Below are 18,296 nucleotides of genomic sequence, written 5' to 3'. Positions count from 1 at the left end.
TTATTCCTGTGATGTCAAAGCTGAATTTTCAGCATAATTCCTCCAGTCAGTGTCACATGATCCTTCAGAAATCGCTCTAATATGATGATTTGCTGCTTAAGAAACATCTCTTAATGTTTTCATGTTGAAAATGCTGCTTAATATTTTTAAGGAAAACATGATATTTATTTTTCAGGATTCTTTGATGAATAGAAAGTTCAAAAGAACAGCTTTTATTTGAAATAGAAATCTTTTGCAACAATATACATTTCTTTACTGTCACTTTTGTTAAAATTAAGGCATCCTTGCTAAATAAAAATATTTTAGAAAAATGATACCCTGAACTTTTTCAAGTGGTAGTATACATTGTAAAATTCTATATTGTTTGTAATAGTCATGGAAGCGCACTTGATTTTTCAAGTTTCCATGCTTGGAAGTTCCATAATATCCTGAGAGTTTCTTGCGAGAGCAATGCAGGTAATGTTTTCTGTGCATGTGTGTGTATATCCAGGATGGAGGCAGGTGCAGGTGCGGTTGGTGGAGCCTGTGTCACACTCTCTTAACAGTGGCGACTGCTTTCTGCTGGTCACACCCTCAAACTGCTTCCTCTGGACCGGCAAACTCTCCAACACCATTGAGAGAGAAAAGGTACCATCAGTTCACACAGAAACAGAGTGATTCCTGTTAAACCAGTGCAAGTATTGTCGCATTCTCAACAGTATATTTCGGGTGTAGAATAAAATATGAAATACTTGGGAATATTGTTATTTATTAATACATTTTATTTTATTTATACATTTTAATTAAATATTAATTTATTATTATTCAGCTCAGATGAGACTCAAATATTACATTTAATTAAAATGCATTTCTAAAAAAAAATTTGGTGTCAGTTTTTTTGTATTTATTTCCTGGATGTTGACTAATGGTGTGTTCTAGGCATCTGAAATGGCCTCGTTGATTGTGACCCAGAGGGATATGGGTTGTCAAGCAACGGGCGTCGTTCACCTGGATGAAGGTGTAAATACAGACAGCCTGCAGGCAGCAGAGTTCTGGAACCTTCTCGGGGGACAGACCCAGTATAAAGGCAAGAGCCGTACTGTACACCCCACAGGAAATATCCCATCAAAAACAACACTTTTATTTCCCAAAACTGTTCAAATGACATTTGTATGTTTATGGGGGCGTATCACTTTGCAGGTCCAGACAGTACAGATGATGATGAGCACTATGAGAGAGCCATATCAGAGTCAAACTGTATTTATAGGCTGCAGGGGGACAGACTCAGCCCCCATGAGCAGGCCTGGGCTGCCGTACCACACCTCACTCTACTGAACTCCTCTCAGGTCCTGATCTCAAGCCATATACTATTACAGAATAAATGGCATGCACTTTATAATGCACTTTATAACTGCTTGTGATTACACATGACAAAACTGCTTTTTAAGGTGGTTGGTTACATTTATTGACAGTGCTTTTTCCGTTTCAGACTCTGCTGTTTGACTTCGGCAGCGAGCTCTATTTGTGGCATGGGAAAGACGTCGGCCCCAGTGAGAGGAAACTGGCCCTTCAGCTTGCTCAGCAGGTTTGGGACGGAGCGTATGACTACAGCAACTGCAGGATCAACCCTCTGGATCCCTCTGGTGGCAGTGCCCACATTCCCAAGTAGGTTCACTGTAATGGGAGATTCTTCGTATATCCAGCTACAGTGTGGTCCAAAAGTCCATTAGTGAAAATGCTTCTGTTTTGCATTCCTTTTAATGAGTATGAATTATATTATCAGTATAACAACTTGAATTAACATTAATATGAATATCAGAACGTCTCAGTATTTGCTCTGTCTCCTTTGTTTTAATGACTGCAGCACTTAAGCTGCATGAACAACGTAAGTTTGTATGACTGTATAAATGATGTAAAACGTATATAACAAGTTATATTAATGCCATTATATATAGTATATATATATATATATATATATATATATATTGTTCCACTGAAGGAATAAAGTTAATTAATTGAATTTTAGGATGCAAGCAGAAAGAGCTTATTGCTTGTATTCACCAACAAATGTACTTATTTGTGTGTTCAGGCAGGGAACTGGACGGCCAGACTGGGCACTTTTTGGCCGTGTGTTTGACCAAAATGAGACGGTACTGTTCAAAGAGAAGTTTGCTAACTCATTTGAGCAGACAAAAGTGAACAAAAATCGCATCGAACCGTTCATACAAGAGGAGGAGCAGGTGAGGAGGCTTACATACATGTTATAATAACAAAAATATCTCAGGTTCCTCTTTTATACCTATGACTAGGGCTGCACAATATATCTAAATAATCAAAATATTGCAAATAGACATATTGCTAAATGATAACTACAAAATGACAACTAAAAGATTTTAATACTTCAAAAAGTTACGGAAAGTCAAAATTTTAGGTTGACGCAGATAGCAGAGAATAGACTGGACACATGACTGTTACATATGCATAATGTTAAAAAGAGTTAAGCCGCAGAGTCGTACTCGCACACACATCGCGTGCAATCCTGAAATCATTTCTCTTCCGTAGCTAACTGTATATGGCCAAATACACACAAAATTATGTAAAAAATGATGTCAAAATGCCATCTTGGTGAGTATTCACGTAATCAGTCAGTTATGTCTTAAGTTAACATAAACAGTTGAGGAATAAAACGCATGTGTAACAGTATATTGGATCCGTGCCTTAGCTCTTAAAGTGACAGCAGCCTAATAAACCTGCTGCCGTCTGTGTGTTTTATTATTAATCAGACAACAAAAGACAAAGAGAAAATCACTCACTGCTCTTGACTGAATAACTTTTATAGCTTTAATAAGAATCAGTGTTTATTAAATTCATACAGTGAAGACTAAGCAGTTTTATTTTTACATTTGTTTATTCAATTTCTATTTTGTACATTATCGTATCGCATATCCCATTATTTAACAAGCTATCGCATATCGCACTTTTCTTCAATATCGTGCAGCCCTACCTATGACTTCCATCATCCTTAGGGGCCATTCACACAGAACACGTTTTTGCTTTGAAAAACGTTAGCACCGCATTCTTAGAACGCCGTGTCATGCACGAGACGCTGCAAAGACTCGAGCGCAAACACTGCCGTCTAGCATGTGTTTACATAGAAAAACAATGGACAAGTGGCGCAGTGGAATGGAAAAAAACACTCTGTGCGAACCGGCCCTGAAACAGTTTCAGATTTTTTTATGTTATTACAGCCCTCTAGTGATCAGGTTTCACTTTTAAATCATTTTATGTTCTCTCTTTCTAGCTCTATAATCTTTTCCGTCTTTTCTACAGACCCCCTCACTCATATCATCTCCTCAGCCAGTGTCATCTGAGCAGTGGTCATGTGATGCCAGAGCTCTCTTCGGTGGAGTCTGTCTCTCAGCGGTGTCACAAATCGTTCTGGATGGTGTGGATGTACGAAGGGGACGAGACATGGTCACTCTGAGTGATGGTCGGCAGGTGGAGTTACGCACACTTGCGGTGAAATCGTGGCTTATTTCAGAGAGTGAGGAGTGTGAGGTTGCCCCAGAGAGCTTGGGACAGTTTAGTGAGGGCTGCACATACGCTACACGCTGGACTTACAGCCTCACAGCGTTAGGTGAGTTAATGCACGCATATATATTTGAGTCGGCATGAGATGAAAATTCATGTTTCCTATGTGCATGTTATAGATTTTGCATATGTTGCATATGTTTCATTTTGTGTGTTTTAATCTCGTAATGCTCAACTGAAATGTCATAACTGGACCATCCAGTGAAAACGACTTCTCTCTAGTGACATATGCAGGACTTATCCAAACATTTAGTCTGCTAAATGTCTTTATCAATGTCGTTACTGTCACTTTTCATCAATTTAATGCTGAATAAATGTATTAATTTCTTTCATTTCTACTGTATTACTGTATTACTAATTGATACAATATTACTGGTTTTGCTTTATTTTTTGCCAATCTTAAATTTTTGAATGGTAGTGTATATTATTTATACATATTAAAATGAACATTTTTGAAAATTAGTATGTTTGAGAATTTAAATACTTTGTATATTTATTCTCCTATTATTTAACAGGGGATCAGATGGCAAGAGGTCAGGAACGATCTGCTCTTTTCATCTGGAAGGGACGGCACTCCAATGCCAGTGGGCGGGACTTGTCACCAGCGCTGACCAATCAGTGTAGTTCTCAGGTGTTTGTAACAGAAGGGGAGGAGCCGCCCTGTTTTCTGCAGCTGTTCCAGGGAGGAATGGTCATTTATAGACAACACAGCAGAGACACAGGTCTGGTCATTGAAAAATCGAATCCTCTTCTCTACTATGGATCCACTTATTACGTCTGACAATAGGTTTGGTATGTGTTTCAGGAGGCTGGCATCTGTTCTGTGTGAGGGGTGATGTGTCTGTAGAGGGCAGTCTGTTAGAGGTCCCATGCTCCTGCTCCAGTCTGAGGTCTCGTGGCTCATTGGTCTTGCTGAACAGCCAGCAGGGGGCGATCTACCTGTGGCATGGCTGCAAAGCCCACAGCAAAGCACGTCAGGTGGCCAAGCAGACCGTCCAACGCCTCACACAGATGTGAGCCACACCTTTAACATTGTGTAAAAAGTATCAATCCATGAAACCGGATGAATGATGCACATTGCCAGATTGTGATCGATTTCATGTGATTGATTGTAATGGTTAGGTGCCCACCTGAGCTGAGTCTGAGAACTGGCAGCTTTATGAATGTCCAGGAAGTGGAGGAGGGGAAAGAGCCCGCAGAATTCTGGAATGCTATTGGACCACAGGACAAGAAGTCATATGACTGCATGCTACAAGGTGTGATGTTTAACAAACTATGATGAACCATGTGTGAACTTTCTCTGTCATGCAATGAATTTTTGCAACCATTTTTTTTTACAAGAGATGCTCTATGCTTTGTATTCCTTTCAGATCCTGGTAAATTTAACTTTACCCCACGCCTTTTTCACCTGAGTGCCCAATCAGGAACCTTTGAAGGGGCGGAGCTCATTAGCCCCTCCCATGTTAGTGGAGTAATTACAGCAATGCCTTTCCTCCAGGATAAGTTATATTCTGTGCCACATCCAGGTGAGAGCAAGCAAGTTCACAATACTTAACCACAGGATAACTTTCAACGCTGAAGCAATGTTTCGTACTTATGAACGTGTTGACTTACTGAAATATTGATCAGATGGACAAGCATTTATTAAAGTGCCCCATTATGCTTTTTCGGATATCAACTTTTGTGTGTAATATTGCTGTTTGTGATTGTAAAGGGTCTGCAAAGTTTCAAAAATCAAAGTGCACAATAAATGGAGTTATTGTCTTCCAAAAGAAAGAACCGATTCTGAGCTGCCTGAAACGAGTCGTTTCAGCCTTACTGCTCAAATATACGTAGGTTTGTAACAAATTTGCATATGGATTTCATTGGCTGCCCGTGAACAACGACAACTTTGACCCGCCTTCAAACACTGTTGTTGTAGCTGAGGCCTGGAAGAGTTTGGTTTGTGTTGTCGACATGTCGAGAAGACGCTGTTTAATGTGCCGCAAAAGCAAATCCACTTTGCATGAATTTCCAAAGGAAATTGCGCTTCAACTGATATGACTGACACCATCACTATCACTGTTTGTTACAAGTGCTGAAGAAGCCTTCGGAGATGAAATTCAGCTATGGTAATGGCGTTTTGTTTCCGACACAAGCTGTAAGAGGTAGAACAATCACAACAGCCTGGGCCGTCTGACCAATCAGAGCAGAGTAGGCTCTCAGAAAGGAGGGGTTTAGACAGATCAAATCCTTTATCGAACCGTTTCAGACACTGGAGAAAAGAGGTGATGTGGAACTAAAGTGTTTTTTGACCTTGGATGCATATAAACCTGTTGTAGGATACATCCAAAACAAGTTAAATTAGACAACATCCAGATTAGAAGCCTTTAAAATAGCATAATAGGAGCACTTTAAAATAACTTGTCAGCTCGTTGCATGCCATGTGTGTCCAATCAAATCATACTTGTCCAAATCTGAAACCTCACTACCCAGAATTCATTCCAAATCCAGGGTGAAATATAAACAGTGTGAAAGACGAAACAAGATCAAGCAGGATTAAGTTGGTCATTTTAGACGTGGATTAACAAGTGTGAACCTCCCAATACAAGATACATAACTTTGGTGTTCTCGGACAAACAGATAAAACTAGATCAAATTGAATGTAATATGCATTATTTGTTTTCCTCACACTGCTGTGGTGTTGTAACATTCTCTCGGCAGCACTATTCCTGCTGGATAACTATCTGGAGGTGTATTTATGGCAAAGTTGTGAAGCTTCAGTCTCACAGCACCCCCACTGGGACAAAGAGAAGAAGTGCGCCATGGAGACTGCCTTACAGTACTGCAAAGGTGAGTCTGGATTCGGCGAAAAGAGCACAGATGCTGTTCAGAAGCCTTTCTGTTTCTGTTTTGTAAGGTTCTTTTTGGTGTTTTGTGTTCAGAGAGAAATCCTAGACGGCCTCCCATGGCATACCTTATTGATGAAGGGGCAGAGCCTCTCACCTTTACTAATATATTCCCTTCCTGGGAGATGAGACTGACACAGGGAGTACAGGTGAGTGTGGACATATCATCATCATCATATGCATGAGTGAGTTCTTACATGATTTAGACTGAAGTCTCATTTAAATATCTGTTTGTGTTTTCTTCCAGGACTGCGCAGTGTGTAAAAAGCTGACTTTGGTGCAGGATGCTCTAGCTGCCCTTAATAAGACCCAGTTTCCCCTTAAGGATCTGCTAAAGAGACCTTTACCTGAGGGAGTGGATCCTTTACACCTGGAGAACTACCTGTCTCAGCATGATTTCAAGGTCTAACGCTAAAACATAATGGCCTGGTTTCACAGACAGGGCTTAGATTAAGCCAGGATTAGATTCTAGTTCAAGTAGAATAATTAAGTAGCTTTTATAAATGTGCCTTAAAAAAACAAAAAAAACATTACTGCTGTGTACCTTGAGACAAAATAATGGCAGTGACATATTTTAAGATATATCAGTGCAAGTTGCTTTCAGTTAAAACAGCTCAAACATGCATTTTAGTCTGGGACTAGCTTAAGCCTAGCCTGAAACCGGGGGAATGTAGATTACAGTATGGTTGAGCTTCAAAGTATAGCAATATCAGCTTTTTATTGTCGTCAGTTATTTTTACACTCTAAAATTGTATTTTATGTAGATATTTCATTTATATCAATTGAGTATTGCATAGCGAAACCTTTGACTTACTGACAAGTAAAGCAAATAAATTGTTGACTTTTGTTTTTACATGTTGTTTAAGGGCGGTTTTACTTTAAATAGTTTTTTTGTTTAGATATTTAATAAATAATCATTTAAAAATATATATATTTAGTTATTTCATTAATTTAATAAATAATTTTATCGACATACACTACCATTAAAAATGTTGGGCTCAGTAAGTTTTTTATGCTTTTGAAAGTCTTTTATGCTCACCAAGGCTACATTTATTTGCTGAAAAATACAGTAAAAACAGTAATATTGTGAAATATTGTTGAAAACTTTCTTATCATCACTGTTAAAAACAGTTGTGCTGCTTAATATTATTGTGGAAACCATGATGATTTTTTTTCAGGATTATTTGATGAATATAAAGTTCAAAAGAACAGCATTTATTTGAAATATAAATCTTTTGTTACATTATTAATGTCTTTTCTGTCACTTTTGATCTGTTTAATATGTCCTTAATGAATAAAAGTATACATTTCTTTAAAAAAAAAACTTATTGACCCCAAACGTTTGAACAGTAGGCTAGTATATAAAAAAAAAAAAAAAGAAAAAAAAGAAGCAGAATTTGTGGATGTCAAACTGAAGTCTTATAAAACTAAAATCTTATAAACACAATTTGGTTTCCAGGCAGAATGAAAAAAAATCTAATAATAGCTCACCTGATTAAGAAAATAGAGGCTAATATCAAGTAAACTTTTAAAGGGATACTTCACCGATTAGCATTAAGCTTTGTATCAGTAGAAACCCGGTAGTATTTTCGAATGACCGTGCTTCCCTCCCTCATGTCCCCCTGAGACGAGAGATTTCTGTATTGTGTGTCTGGAAAAAAACCTCTGATGACGCAAAAAAACGTCATTTTGCGTCATCTGAGACTTTTTTGTCCAGAGGCGAGAGACTACAGCCAGTAGTAGGAGCTCGTTCCACATGTTTTCAACTTGCCCATAGGGGGTGGGATCTCACGATAAAACACCGTCTTTTCAGTTTCGAGTCGACTAGTAGCCTAGTTGTATAATTTCTTCCGATACTGCCCTCTGTAACCGGTAGGCGTGGCTTGGGAGTGGCCTCGTAGGGCAGCGAAGCAAGTGCATTCTGGGAGTTGTTGTCTTTCATCCACATGAGCCAAAAATACATTTTCTGGCTTTTCTCAGTCTAGAAGGCACCAACTTCTAAAATTATTTCACATTTCTACTACATAATTGACCCAATTTAAATACACATTCATCTTTCCAGCGGTGAAAAGTCTGAATCTTACGATCTTCTTGAAAAATAAATAAATACATCAGGAGAGGTTGAAGTAACTGCCCTGTTTATTTGTTTTAGGCTGCTTTAGGAATGACATGGGATGACTACAACTGTCTATCAGATTTACAAAAAATGGACCTGAAGAAAAGCAAAGGACTTTACTGAGTGTCAGCAGCACTGTGACCTAGGCTCAACATGAAGCAATATTTAAAAAAAGATCTGTTTGTAAGATGACATGTTCTTGATGGCGGTCATGTGTACAGTGTAACTGTGAGTGTGAGTGTGTCTTTCGGTCTGCTTCTTTTCAGTCTGCTGCTTCTTATAATGTCTAATGCCCAACGCTCATTTTGGCCAAAAGCTTTCTGTTCAAAGCTAGACAGAACCGTTAACTATGACTTTGAGAAATAGCTTCCATGTTTTTCTTCCCATCCTCCATTGCAGCTGTTTCTCTTCCCGCTTTCTTTATCTCTTCCTGTCTGCCTTTTATCTCTCCTCTCAACACAAAGCAGCACATGTGAATAAAGATCTGGTTGTTTTACTGAACTTACAGTTGAATTTAGTAATGTTTATTTTAAAATAAAACAAAATGAAATCTTTTCACTGTGAAACTTTTATTCAACTTTACAAATCTCAAATACATAGAGCAAGAATGGAAGAACAAATAGAGGAACAAACAAGAAATGTCAGTAACAAGATTGCTCAAAAAAAAAAAAAAAAAATCCCAAACCACAGCAATAGGAATTAAAAGGGGAAATACTAAGTCAACAACAGAATGCTGAAATGTATTCTTATATGATTGATATCTTTATTTAATACATGAATTACAGACTACTATATGTGTGTGTGCGCATATGTGTGTGCGTGTGTGTTTCTGAGTGCGTGTGTGTGTGTGTGTCTGAGTGCGTGTGGGGGGGGTGTGCGCGTGTGTGTGCGCGTGGGGGTGTGGGTGTGTGTGTGTCTGAGTGCGCATGTGTGTGTGTGTGTGTGTGTCTGAGTGCGTGTGTGTGAGTGTGTGTGTGTGTGGGGGTGTGTGTGGGCGTGTGTGTGTGGGGGTGTGTGTGGGGGTGTGTGTGAGTGTGTGTGTGTGTGGGGGTGTGTGTGCACGTGTGTGTATGTGTGTGCGCGCGTGTGTGTGTGTGTGCAGCTGCTGAAAGTGTAAAGTGTAGTGGGGGGTTGAGGGAGGGAATTAGTGGGGATTTAGACTCATGTGACTGGTGAAAAATTACAAGCAACATCTAGATAGCAGATTGACAAAAGAATGTGAGTTTTGCTTGCTGCATAACTGTTCACATCCAGCTTATTTTTTTTTTTAAATTAATCAATTCAGCAAGGATGCATTAAGTTGATAAAATTGACAGTAAAAACAAGCATAATATTACAAAACATTTCTATTTCAAATTAATGCTTCTTTTGAACTTTCTATTTATCAAAGAATCCTGAAAAATCACAGGAATAAATTACATTATTACACTGCATATTAAAATAGAAAAAAAATATTTTAAATGGTCATAATATTTAACAATATTACTGTTTTTACTTTATTTTTGATCATCAGCCTTGGTGAGAATAAGATGCTTCTTTAAAAAAATATTTAAAAAATCTAACCAATCTTTTGGACCTTTGTGTATACACCTTGAGAGAGACAAAATAAGAGAAATCTAATACAAAAGTACTATTTCAGCTTAACATGTGATTATATTATGCAAATGTATTTTCAAATTGTGAATATTTACTATGTACTACAAACTGATCTGCAAATGAGACTGAACTGGAAATAAGAAAATGAACCAGAATTTGTATATTTTAGAGAGAAAAAATACAAATTACTATTGATGCTAATAATGAAAATTTGTAATTAATGCATGAAAACATTACATGTAATGTTTTAAACCAACCAACCATGTAGACTTAAATATGAGACACAAGAAAGAAAAGGTAGATCTTATTATGTTTATAAAAGGTTTAGCTAACAAACTTAGCAATACCATTTAGCACATTTTGCATTTGGTTTATACATTCATGTTTTTGATTGTCTCAGGCATTGTTTAGCACTAGTAACTACATTAAATCCAGCATGAGGAAATATCAGACAGTATGACCACAGGTTAAACTGGAATGTAACAGATGAAATGAAAGAAAGAGAGAAAGAAACATTGTTTGGAAACAAGGCTAAAGCTAAAGTGCCTTTCTGTTTCATTCTTTCATACCATGGATGTGTTGAGGTATTGCCCACTAAATAGCAGATTCTTTACAGGCGCATTCATAATAGTGTATGTACATACAGTATGCCTGCCAAAGTCTTGTGTGGGATTCAGATTGACTGCTCTCTCTCTGGCAAACCTCTCTCTGGTTCAGACGCTAAAGCCGCCTCTCTCAACACCACCATGTGATCCTCGGCTGCATGCAGTGATTGGTCGATCCAGTCCAGGCTGCCAGACATGTGACAGGCGTTTCGTGTCACCAGTACCAAGTGACTGACCGACAATAGTAATGCTGTGGCCCTGGTCCAAAGAAATAATGTGGCAAAGTCAATGCACTTCTTTGCAGAAACTTAAACATGCAGTACAATAGACCCTGCTAGCGTATGAAGTTACCTGGCATCCAGAAGAATGGGGTCCAGCGGAGGGTACATGGATCGAACCACGTCATCCACCCTGTGATGGCACAAAGTCAGTATCAACACTCTCATATGCGTCATATCAACTCCTCAAACTGTTTACCTTGGGCTGATGCGTTTGGCCACGGTGATGATGTCATTCAGGCTGGCAGGTGCTTTGACCTTTGCCCCAGAGCCCATTGTCATGGCGACTAGCTTTTCGGTGAGAGTGTGGCATATCTGTACAGAACCAGGATGCTCATTTTATTAAACCAAACAATGCTTTGTATTATTATGCTTACACTACAGTACAGTTCATGTCATGTTTGTGGTCAGTAAGATGTTTTTAAAGAAATGAATAATTTTATTCAGCAAGGATGCATTAAATTTATCAAACGTGACAGTAAATCATTTATAATGTTACAAAAGATTTCCTTTTCAAATAAATGCTGTTCTTTTGAACTATATATTCATCAAAGAATCTTAAAAAATGTATCGGTTTTCACAAAAAATATTAAGCAGCACAACTGTTTTCAACACTGATAATAATAATAAATGTTTCTTGAGCTCTAAATCAACATAGAATGATTTCTGAAGGATCATGTGACACTGAAGACTGGAGTAATGATGCTGAAATTTCAGCTTTGACATCACAGGAATAAAATAGAAAACCGTTATTTTGAAATTGTCATCTTATTTCACAATATTATATATATAGCCTTGGTGAACATAAGAGACTTCTTTCAAAAACATTAAAAAATCTTACAGACCCCAAATTATCCATGTCTTTAAACATTAATTATATGATATTATAAGATTACATGTATTTGGTCATGAAATTTGAGCACAAAATTTACCTTCAGAATTGCAATGCAGTGAGACACAAGACCACTGAGAGAAAGATATCAGTGAAGTGTTAATAAACAGAATATTATTATCAATAAAAATACTATGGTTGTGAACGTGAATGTGGAGAGAAGGCATACGAGGCATCTTCGATCCAGTCTTCGTTCTCCAGTATGGCCTCAATATGAGGATTAGTGATGACAACATCATCCAGCTCCAGCTCTGATGGTTCACTCTGAGTCTCCATCGCTCCGATCAAATCCACTGTAGGTCTAGAATATAAAAAAAAGAAGAATAGAGGTATTTTCATAGCTCAGAATGTTGGAATGCAAGTGTGGGAATGAATGAGGCCATGTCTTATTCTGCAGTGTACACTCAGGTACATACTTGGAATCAAACTGGTGCAGAAAGTCCGGAGGGTGGCAGTAACGATGGCGGCACACAACCACCAGCGCCACAAATGATGCCAAGAAGATGGTGGCGAGTACACCGATGGCCACGATCACCACCGTCTCCATGGCCGTGATGATGAACGATTGGCAAAAAGTTGCTTGTCTGGAGTTTGGAGTTTGCAAAAAGCTAGACGTTTCTGAGGAAATAAAGACAAGAAGACTTGTTTATATTAAAATAATATCTCTTTATTATAAAAAAAACTACAACTCTATCTATCTATCTGTCTATCTGTCTGTCTGTCTGTCTGTCTGTCCGTCCGTCCGTCCGTCCGTCCGTCCGTCCGTCCGTCCGTCCGTCTATCTATCTATCTATATTAAACCTTGTTTCTAGAGCCATCAAGTTAATAAAGGTTTGGTTTTATCTTTGTGTTTCTTAAAGGAGCAAAGAAAAACTATCATAATGAGACTTCAGTATTAACGTGTTGAGTAAATAATGTAATTTCCTCCCTTTTAGTCTCCTTATGCTTCACTAAATACAGAGATAACTTGATTTATACACTTATCTTGATCATTCCACTTTTTTTCAATTGAATATGTAAAGCTTAGTTCAGACTGTCCTCTCATCAGACTGTCCTCTCATCCTCTCTCTCAATGGCCTCTATGGTGCTTGCAGCAGTCTAAGAGCTGTTTTTTATGAGTATGTGAATGTAAAATGAATGCAGGAGTGTTTTTGTGTGTGTACCTGTGTCTATTATTGTGTCTTGTAATGGTCACACCCATCAGACCTTTGATCAGTCAGTCATTAACCTACTCACAGTGTATGAGTCAGTCTAGCACCATGTGTTTGTATCACTGTCATTAATGCTCTATAAGTATGGTGTGTTTGTCTTGCCCTTTTGATAAAAAACAGAGGCAAGACTGACTATTTCAATTTAGGCACGAAAAACCTCTGTTTGTTTAAACATGTTTTTGAACATATAGGGCCCTATTTTAACGATCTAAGCACATGGTCTAAAGCGCACGGCGCAAGTGCGCTTAGGACGTGTCCGAATCCACTTTTGCTAGTTTAACGACGGGTCGGCGCGCCCGGCGCATGGTCTAAAAGGGTTTTCCCTATTCTCTTAATGAGTAATGGGTGTGTTTTGGGCTTTACGTGCAATACACCAATCAGAGTCTCATCTCCCATTCCCATTAAATGCCAGTTGTGCTCGCGCCATGGCGGGTTGCTATTTACATGACGGAATTTGCAAGGAAAAACTGAACACATCTCCTGAGTGCAAATGGATCTAATGGAGGTTAAAGCGCGCAAGCAGACCCTCTACAGGACAAACCGAATTCCACCATATCTTTATGTACACAATAATAATCTTTTACATTGTAATTCTTTTATTTTTTAGATTTGGCATGTTTGTGTGCTGCTGCGCGTCCCTGTCCGCTAGGCGCTCTTTAAATAACAAAAAAAACAAAACAAATATTGTGCCATTGATTTTAGACCGGTTTCAGTTAGTCAATGGCGCAGTCTATTTCAGTTGCCTCAAAATAGCAACGCGCCATCAATGCGCCAGAACACACCTCGTTTTCAGACCAGCACGCCCATGGGCGCACAGATGGGCGCAAATGCATTCGCTATTTAAACAACGTGGCAGGACGTGAAAATGAAAACTGCGTCGGGCTGAAACTAGCAAAAAACACTTGCGTCGCGCCTGGTGCTGCATTGTGTCGGGTGTATGATAGGGCCCATAAAGTTTTAGGGTTACAATTGGGCCTATGTCACTTAATTTCCCCAACAGTCTTTCATTTAATGTTAACAAGTGAAAACTTAAAACTTACTTTCTATTTCACTTCTAATCCCAAAAACAACAAACCGAGAAATGATTATTGTCCATTTAAAACATTTTGTCTTTTCAGCTATGCAATGCTTATTCAACATGGGGAGCAGTTACAACATATGAGTAGTATTTCGATCAAGATGATGAAATAGTGTTTTGGAATGCTGTAATTCCCTAATCAGATTAATTTGAACTCCCCTGGCCGTATCATACTGTGCACTATAGGCATTTTTTCAAATGTATCCTGCATTTAGAGACACTGGATTAACCTGTATGGTTATGATAAATACAATGTACACTGTAAAAAATTTGGAGTAAGATTTACTTGAAAAAAGCTTGCTAATTTTTTTCACTCAGAAAATGCTAGTAAATTTACAAAGTTTGCCAAGTAAAAACCTAAACATATTCATCAGTAGCTTTAATTAGAAATCTTTAAGTTAAATTTACTTGAAATATGGAATTAAGTAAACTTTACTTAACCTAGTTAAGTGAAAGTAACAAAGATAATAAGTCATTTTAACTTGGCTAGTAAATGGTTGATTAATATCGATTTAGTTGAAAATTCCTTTGCATTACATTTCACTCAAACAATAATATTGAATTATACCAATCATTTATAGTATGTGCTTTACTTAGATTATCTAAGTAACTTATACTACATCATGTCAGATGTTAAGTCTCATGTGAATGCAAATACAGTACCTCAATACTTCGTAGACAATACACAATGACGGTAACATTTGATGGATCATTTTTGTGTTTGAATGTGTCATTTTGAGCAGAAAATTTACTTGAAATGTCACAAAATGGCAAGTTACTAATCCTGACAACAAAAGCAATGATAAAACAGTGTAAATACAGCTGGAAAACAGTGAAAAATTAACCTCATTAATTATTCAAGGTCCAGTGCATGATGGGAACCCCAGTATCAGAAAAGTTGAGTAATTTTTACTTAATTTTATTGAGTTGATATTTACGTTTCCATTTCTACTCGCTTGAATTAAGTACTGATATGGAATTTACTTAGTTTTTTTAATTCTTGCCTGGACTAACTTTTTCATGTAAATTACATTGGTTTTTTTCAGTAGTATTTACTTCACCAAAAAATAATTTTTTACAGTGTATATGGGGACACACAAACAGTTATGATATCACATAACAGATTAGTAAATAGCATTTTGAAACATTGTCTTGCTAAGGAAGCTGGTCTTTAGTTACACAGTCATTAATTTGATATCCATGCAGACTTGAGTTCATGCAGCCTGTGTAAAGCAATTAATAAAGAAATTAATAAAAATAAGTGCTGGGTAGATTACTTACAAAGTGTAGCCTGTTACTAATTTCAAATTACATGATGAAAATTATAGTTAGTAAAAGTCATAATAACATCACATATTTTAGGTATAACTGGACTACTCATTACTTTTGACCTAATATGTTTATCACTTTGATTTGAATAAGAATATCTTGCACCATATTGATATAAAAAAACAAAGAGAAAGAAATTATATTCCTTATTTTTGTTATCAGCTTGAAATGCAGTAAACATTACATTACACCGGTGTTTCCCAAACTGGGGCTCATGAAGGAACTGCGGTTGATGAAAGGCTAATCATCTAAATAATAAAAATGTAAAATTAAAGTAGCCTAACTTAAAAACCAAAAAAATAAAACTATCATCAATATAAAACCCTTACTAAAAATATTAAATATATATTTGCCTGCATGTCATGTGACCATTAACTGACATCAGAGCAACATGATTTAACCACTGTTAAATTTTATATATAAATAATATATAAGCGATTGGTAAAAAAAATAAAATAAATTCTAAGTTAAAAAAAGAAGAATTATGGAGATTCATTAAATTATGAATAATATAGTGCCATTGTGTGAATAATATGTAATCATGTAATCAATAAAATAGTGTAGCCTAGTCTGATTGTGAGTATTTTAAAAGGTAATAATATAATCTAATTACAAGTATTTCATTTTTTAAATATGATTACGCAATCCAGATTACATGTATTCAGAACTACCAGAACTATATATAGAAATACACACACACACACACACACACACACACACGTATAGTACTCACTCATTTAGTGTTGATAATATAATTTCTAATGAAACTTAAATGTACCAAAATAGAAGGGAAAGCAAAATAGAAAAGCATTTTGACTAGTGGTCACTTTTGGACCGCACTGTATGAATGTGCACACTATGATCTATTGAACATTATATAAGTTAACGGGTAACGACTTATTAAAGTTATTATTATAAAGTGTTACTAAAGCATTAACAAAAAACAGAATTATGTGCATTGTTATTGGCCTAAACGCAGTAGCTGCTCTCCTCCATTTTACTCTTAAATGTAAAAGGATTCGATGTTTATGGCATGATGATGCATATATCCGGCACACGAATAAAGACTTTCAAGGCTATACTGTATATTCACAACTTAATAGGCTTACATCTGCACTGAAACAAAGAAAGCTCTGTTCTACCCAAATCAGTGGGGTCTGTTGAAAAGTTAGCGTTATTTAATTTAAACAGCCTATCATTAAATTCAAGCAAAATAAATTTTGTTTGTATAGAATTTTTTTAATGAGTTTTCTGTCTGTTACATTTAGTAAAGACAATTGTACTTTTGACTCACTTTTTTTTCTTTTCTTTTTTTTTTACATTATCACAGTAAGTTACAAATCTCTTAAGTAAACAAATATGTCAATTATACAGTCATTGGCGAAATTAGTTGAATTTTATGATCTTCTTACCTATATATCTTTTCCATTTTATGGCGTTTGTCCCACGAAACAAAGCGAGTTTGGGCAGGAAAGGCGGAGACGGCACGGAGATCTCCAGCACGGGAGCGCGCAGTAGAAGAGCGCTGTGAACTTCGCTCCTGCAAGAGGCGTGCGCGCGCGCTTAAATACCAGGTGTCATTCCCGAGCCTTGTGTTGTGGAGCCCATGCGGGTTTTTCCATATTGCGCATGTGCAAATACCTTGTGGCAGCTCGACTCACGTGCACGCAGGTACAGTGGGTGGGTTATTCAGTTTTTAAAGCATGAATGTAGGACAGTGTCAACTGAGTAATCATTCAAAGTTTATTAAAAAAGATTCCGCAGTCATTTGCTCTGTAAATGGACATTTTGAATACACAACAGAAACACTGAATTATAAATACAGTCCTACAATGAGCAGGGTGCAAGCAAGCCGAACAACACTTTTCACAGCTCTACTAGGAGATGACAAGCAAGTTTTATCTCCACATTTTGAAAGCATTTGAAGCTAATCACAAACTTTAAAGTTAGCACTTTAAAGGAACACTCCACCGTTTTTTGAAATAGGGCTTATTCACCTTCTTTCCTACATTTAGATAGGTGGGCAAATGCATTTTTGTCTCAGTGCATGCATTGTTTTAGTTTGACAGGGTCGGCGCTAGCTTAGCTTAGCTTAATGAATGGAATCCTTTGTTGCCAGCTAGCATGGCCTGAGTAAAAGTGATTAAAAAAAAAACCCCACCTAATTACTTCTTGTGGCCTGCGTATTCACAACAAGTACAAATAGCGATGCAGATTAACACTAGGCGATTTCCATAGGCAGATATTGACTTGGGACTATATTATGGGGAAGCACAGGCGAAGCACTGCTACTTGGGCGCAGAGATATCACGCAACACATGAAATCCCATGACTTCCGTCAACATACCGGCGTGAACAGTAGCTGGCTATTTTTCCTACAGTACATGAATGGCAATGAACATGGCTAATTTTGTGAGAGACGAAGAGGGTGACTTCTCAGACAGTCAAGATACAGAGCCAGAAGAACCATACAGAGTTTTCAGAAGAGGAGCTGCGTGCTTTGGAAATAGAATGACAGGAGGAGGAGGTTGCGATCGCTCAACAGCCTGAGGACGTGAGGATGAGAGCCAACACGAACTGGTGGTGTGAATGTGGGGGAATATGCCAATCTATCCCGACTGAAATAGTGTCTGTGCTGTGGAGAGTGGGACAAGTTTCTGCCATCGATGACCAGGCTCAGCGCGTCAGATCAAGATGAGCGTGCCCGCAGTTGTGTCACAGCTACCGAGGATT

General features: G+C 37.6%; 2 protein-coding genes across 5 annotated transcripts in view; one reads left to right on the top strand and one right to left on the bottom strand.

Moving 5' to 3' along the window:
- svilc (supervillin c) overlaps positions 1–9,128 on the top strand; it is a 29,522-nt gene extending 20,394 nt beyond the window's left edge. For all 4 annotated transcript variants that reach the window (XM_084125573.1, XM_084125572.1, XM_084125571.1 and 1 more), the window contains 14 exons: positions 491–627; positions 919–1,066; positions 1,180–1,325; positions 1,469–1,644; positions 2,069–2,219; positions 3,310–3,616; positions 4,086–4,292; positions 4,376–4,583; positions 4,693–4,826; positions 4,941–5,096; positions 6,274–6,402; positions 6,495–6,607; positions 6,706–6,861; positions 8,611–9,128. In XM_084125573.1, coding sequence (XP_083981699.1) covers positions 491–627; positions 919–1,066; positions 1,180–1,325; positions 1,469–1,644; positions 2,069–2,219; positions 3,310–3,616; positions 4,086–4,292; positions 4,376–4,583; positions 4,693–4,826; positions 4,941–5,096; positions 6,274–6,402; positions 6,495–6,607; positions 6,706–6,861; positions 8,611–8,697 — 2,255 coding nt within the window. In that variant the 3' untranslated portion in view covers positions 8,698–9,128. The remainder of the gene's footprint in view (positions 1–490; positions 628–918; positions 1,067–1,179; positions 1,326–1,468; positions 1,645–2,068; positions 2,220–3,309; positions 3,617–4,085; positions 4,293–4,375; positions 4,584–4,692; positions 4,827–4,940; positions 5,097–6,273; positions 6,403–6,494; positions 6,608–6,705; positions 6,862–8,610) is intronic.
- Positions 9,129–9,136: 8 nt separating this feature from the next.
- tmem98 (transmembrane protein 98) lies at positions 9,137–17,108 on the bottom strand. Its single transcript, XM_084125603.1, has 7 exons — positions 16,976–17,108; positions 12,362–12,563; positions 12,115–12,246; positions 11,986–12,019; positions 11,253–11,368; positions 11,127–11,186; positions 9,137–11,033 (listed from the first exon to the last, which is right to left on the bottom strand). The coding sequence occupies exons 2-7, from the start codon at positions 12,490–12,492 to the stop codon at positions 10,844–10,846; spliced, it is 663 nt and encodes a 220-aa protein (XP_083981729.1). The 5' UTR covers positions 12,493–12,563; positions 16,976–17,108; the 3' UTR covers positions 9,137–10,843.
- Between the last annotated feature and the right edge of the window lie 1,188 nt (positions 17,109–18,296).

The sequence above is a fragment of the Abramis brama genome, assembly GCF_963993115.1.
Source record: "Abramis brama genome assembly, chromosome: 1".
Classification (NCBI taxonomy): Eukaryota; Metazoa; Chordata; class Actinopteri; order Cypriniformes; family Leuciscidae; genus Abramis; species Abramis brama.
Note: the sequence above shows the minus strand (reverse complement) of the source record. Positions and strands in the feature narration are given on the sequence as shown.

Bases quoted from the DNA above. Each gene is read 5' to 3' on its own strand.
- tmem98 (XM_084125603.1), bottom strand. From the start codon at position 12,492: ATGGAGACGGTGGTGATCGTGGCCATCGGTGTACTCGCCACCATCTTC. The intron at 11,369-11,985 runs GTAAATTTTGTG...GGTTCTGTACAG, and splicing joins ACTGCATTGCAATTCTGAAG to ATATGCCACACTCTCACCGA. The intron at 11,034-11,126 runs GTAACTTCATAC...TCTTTGGACCAG, and splicing joins CCCATTCTTCTGGATGCCAG to GGCCACAGCATTACTATTGT.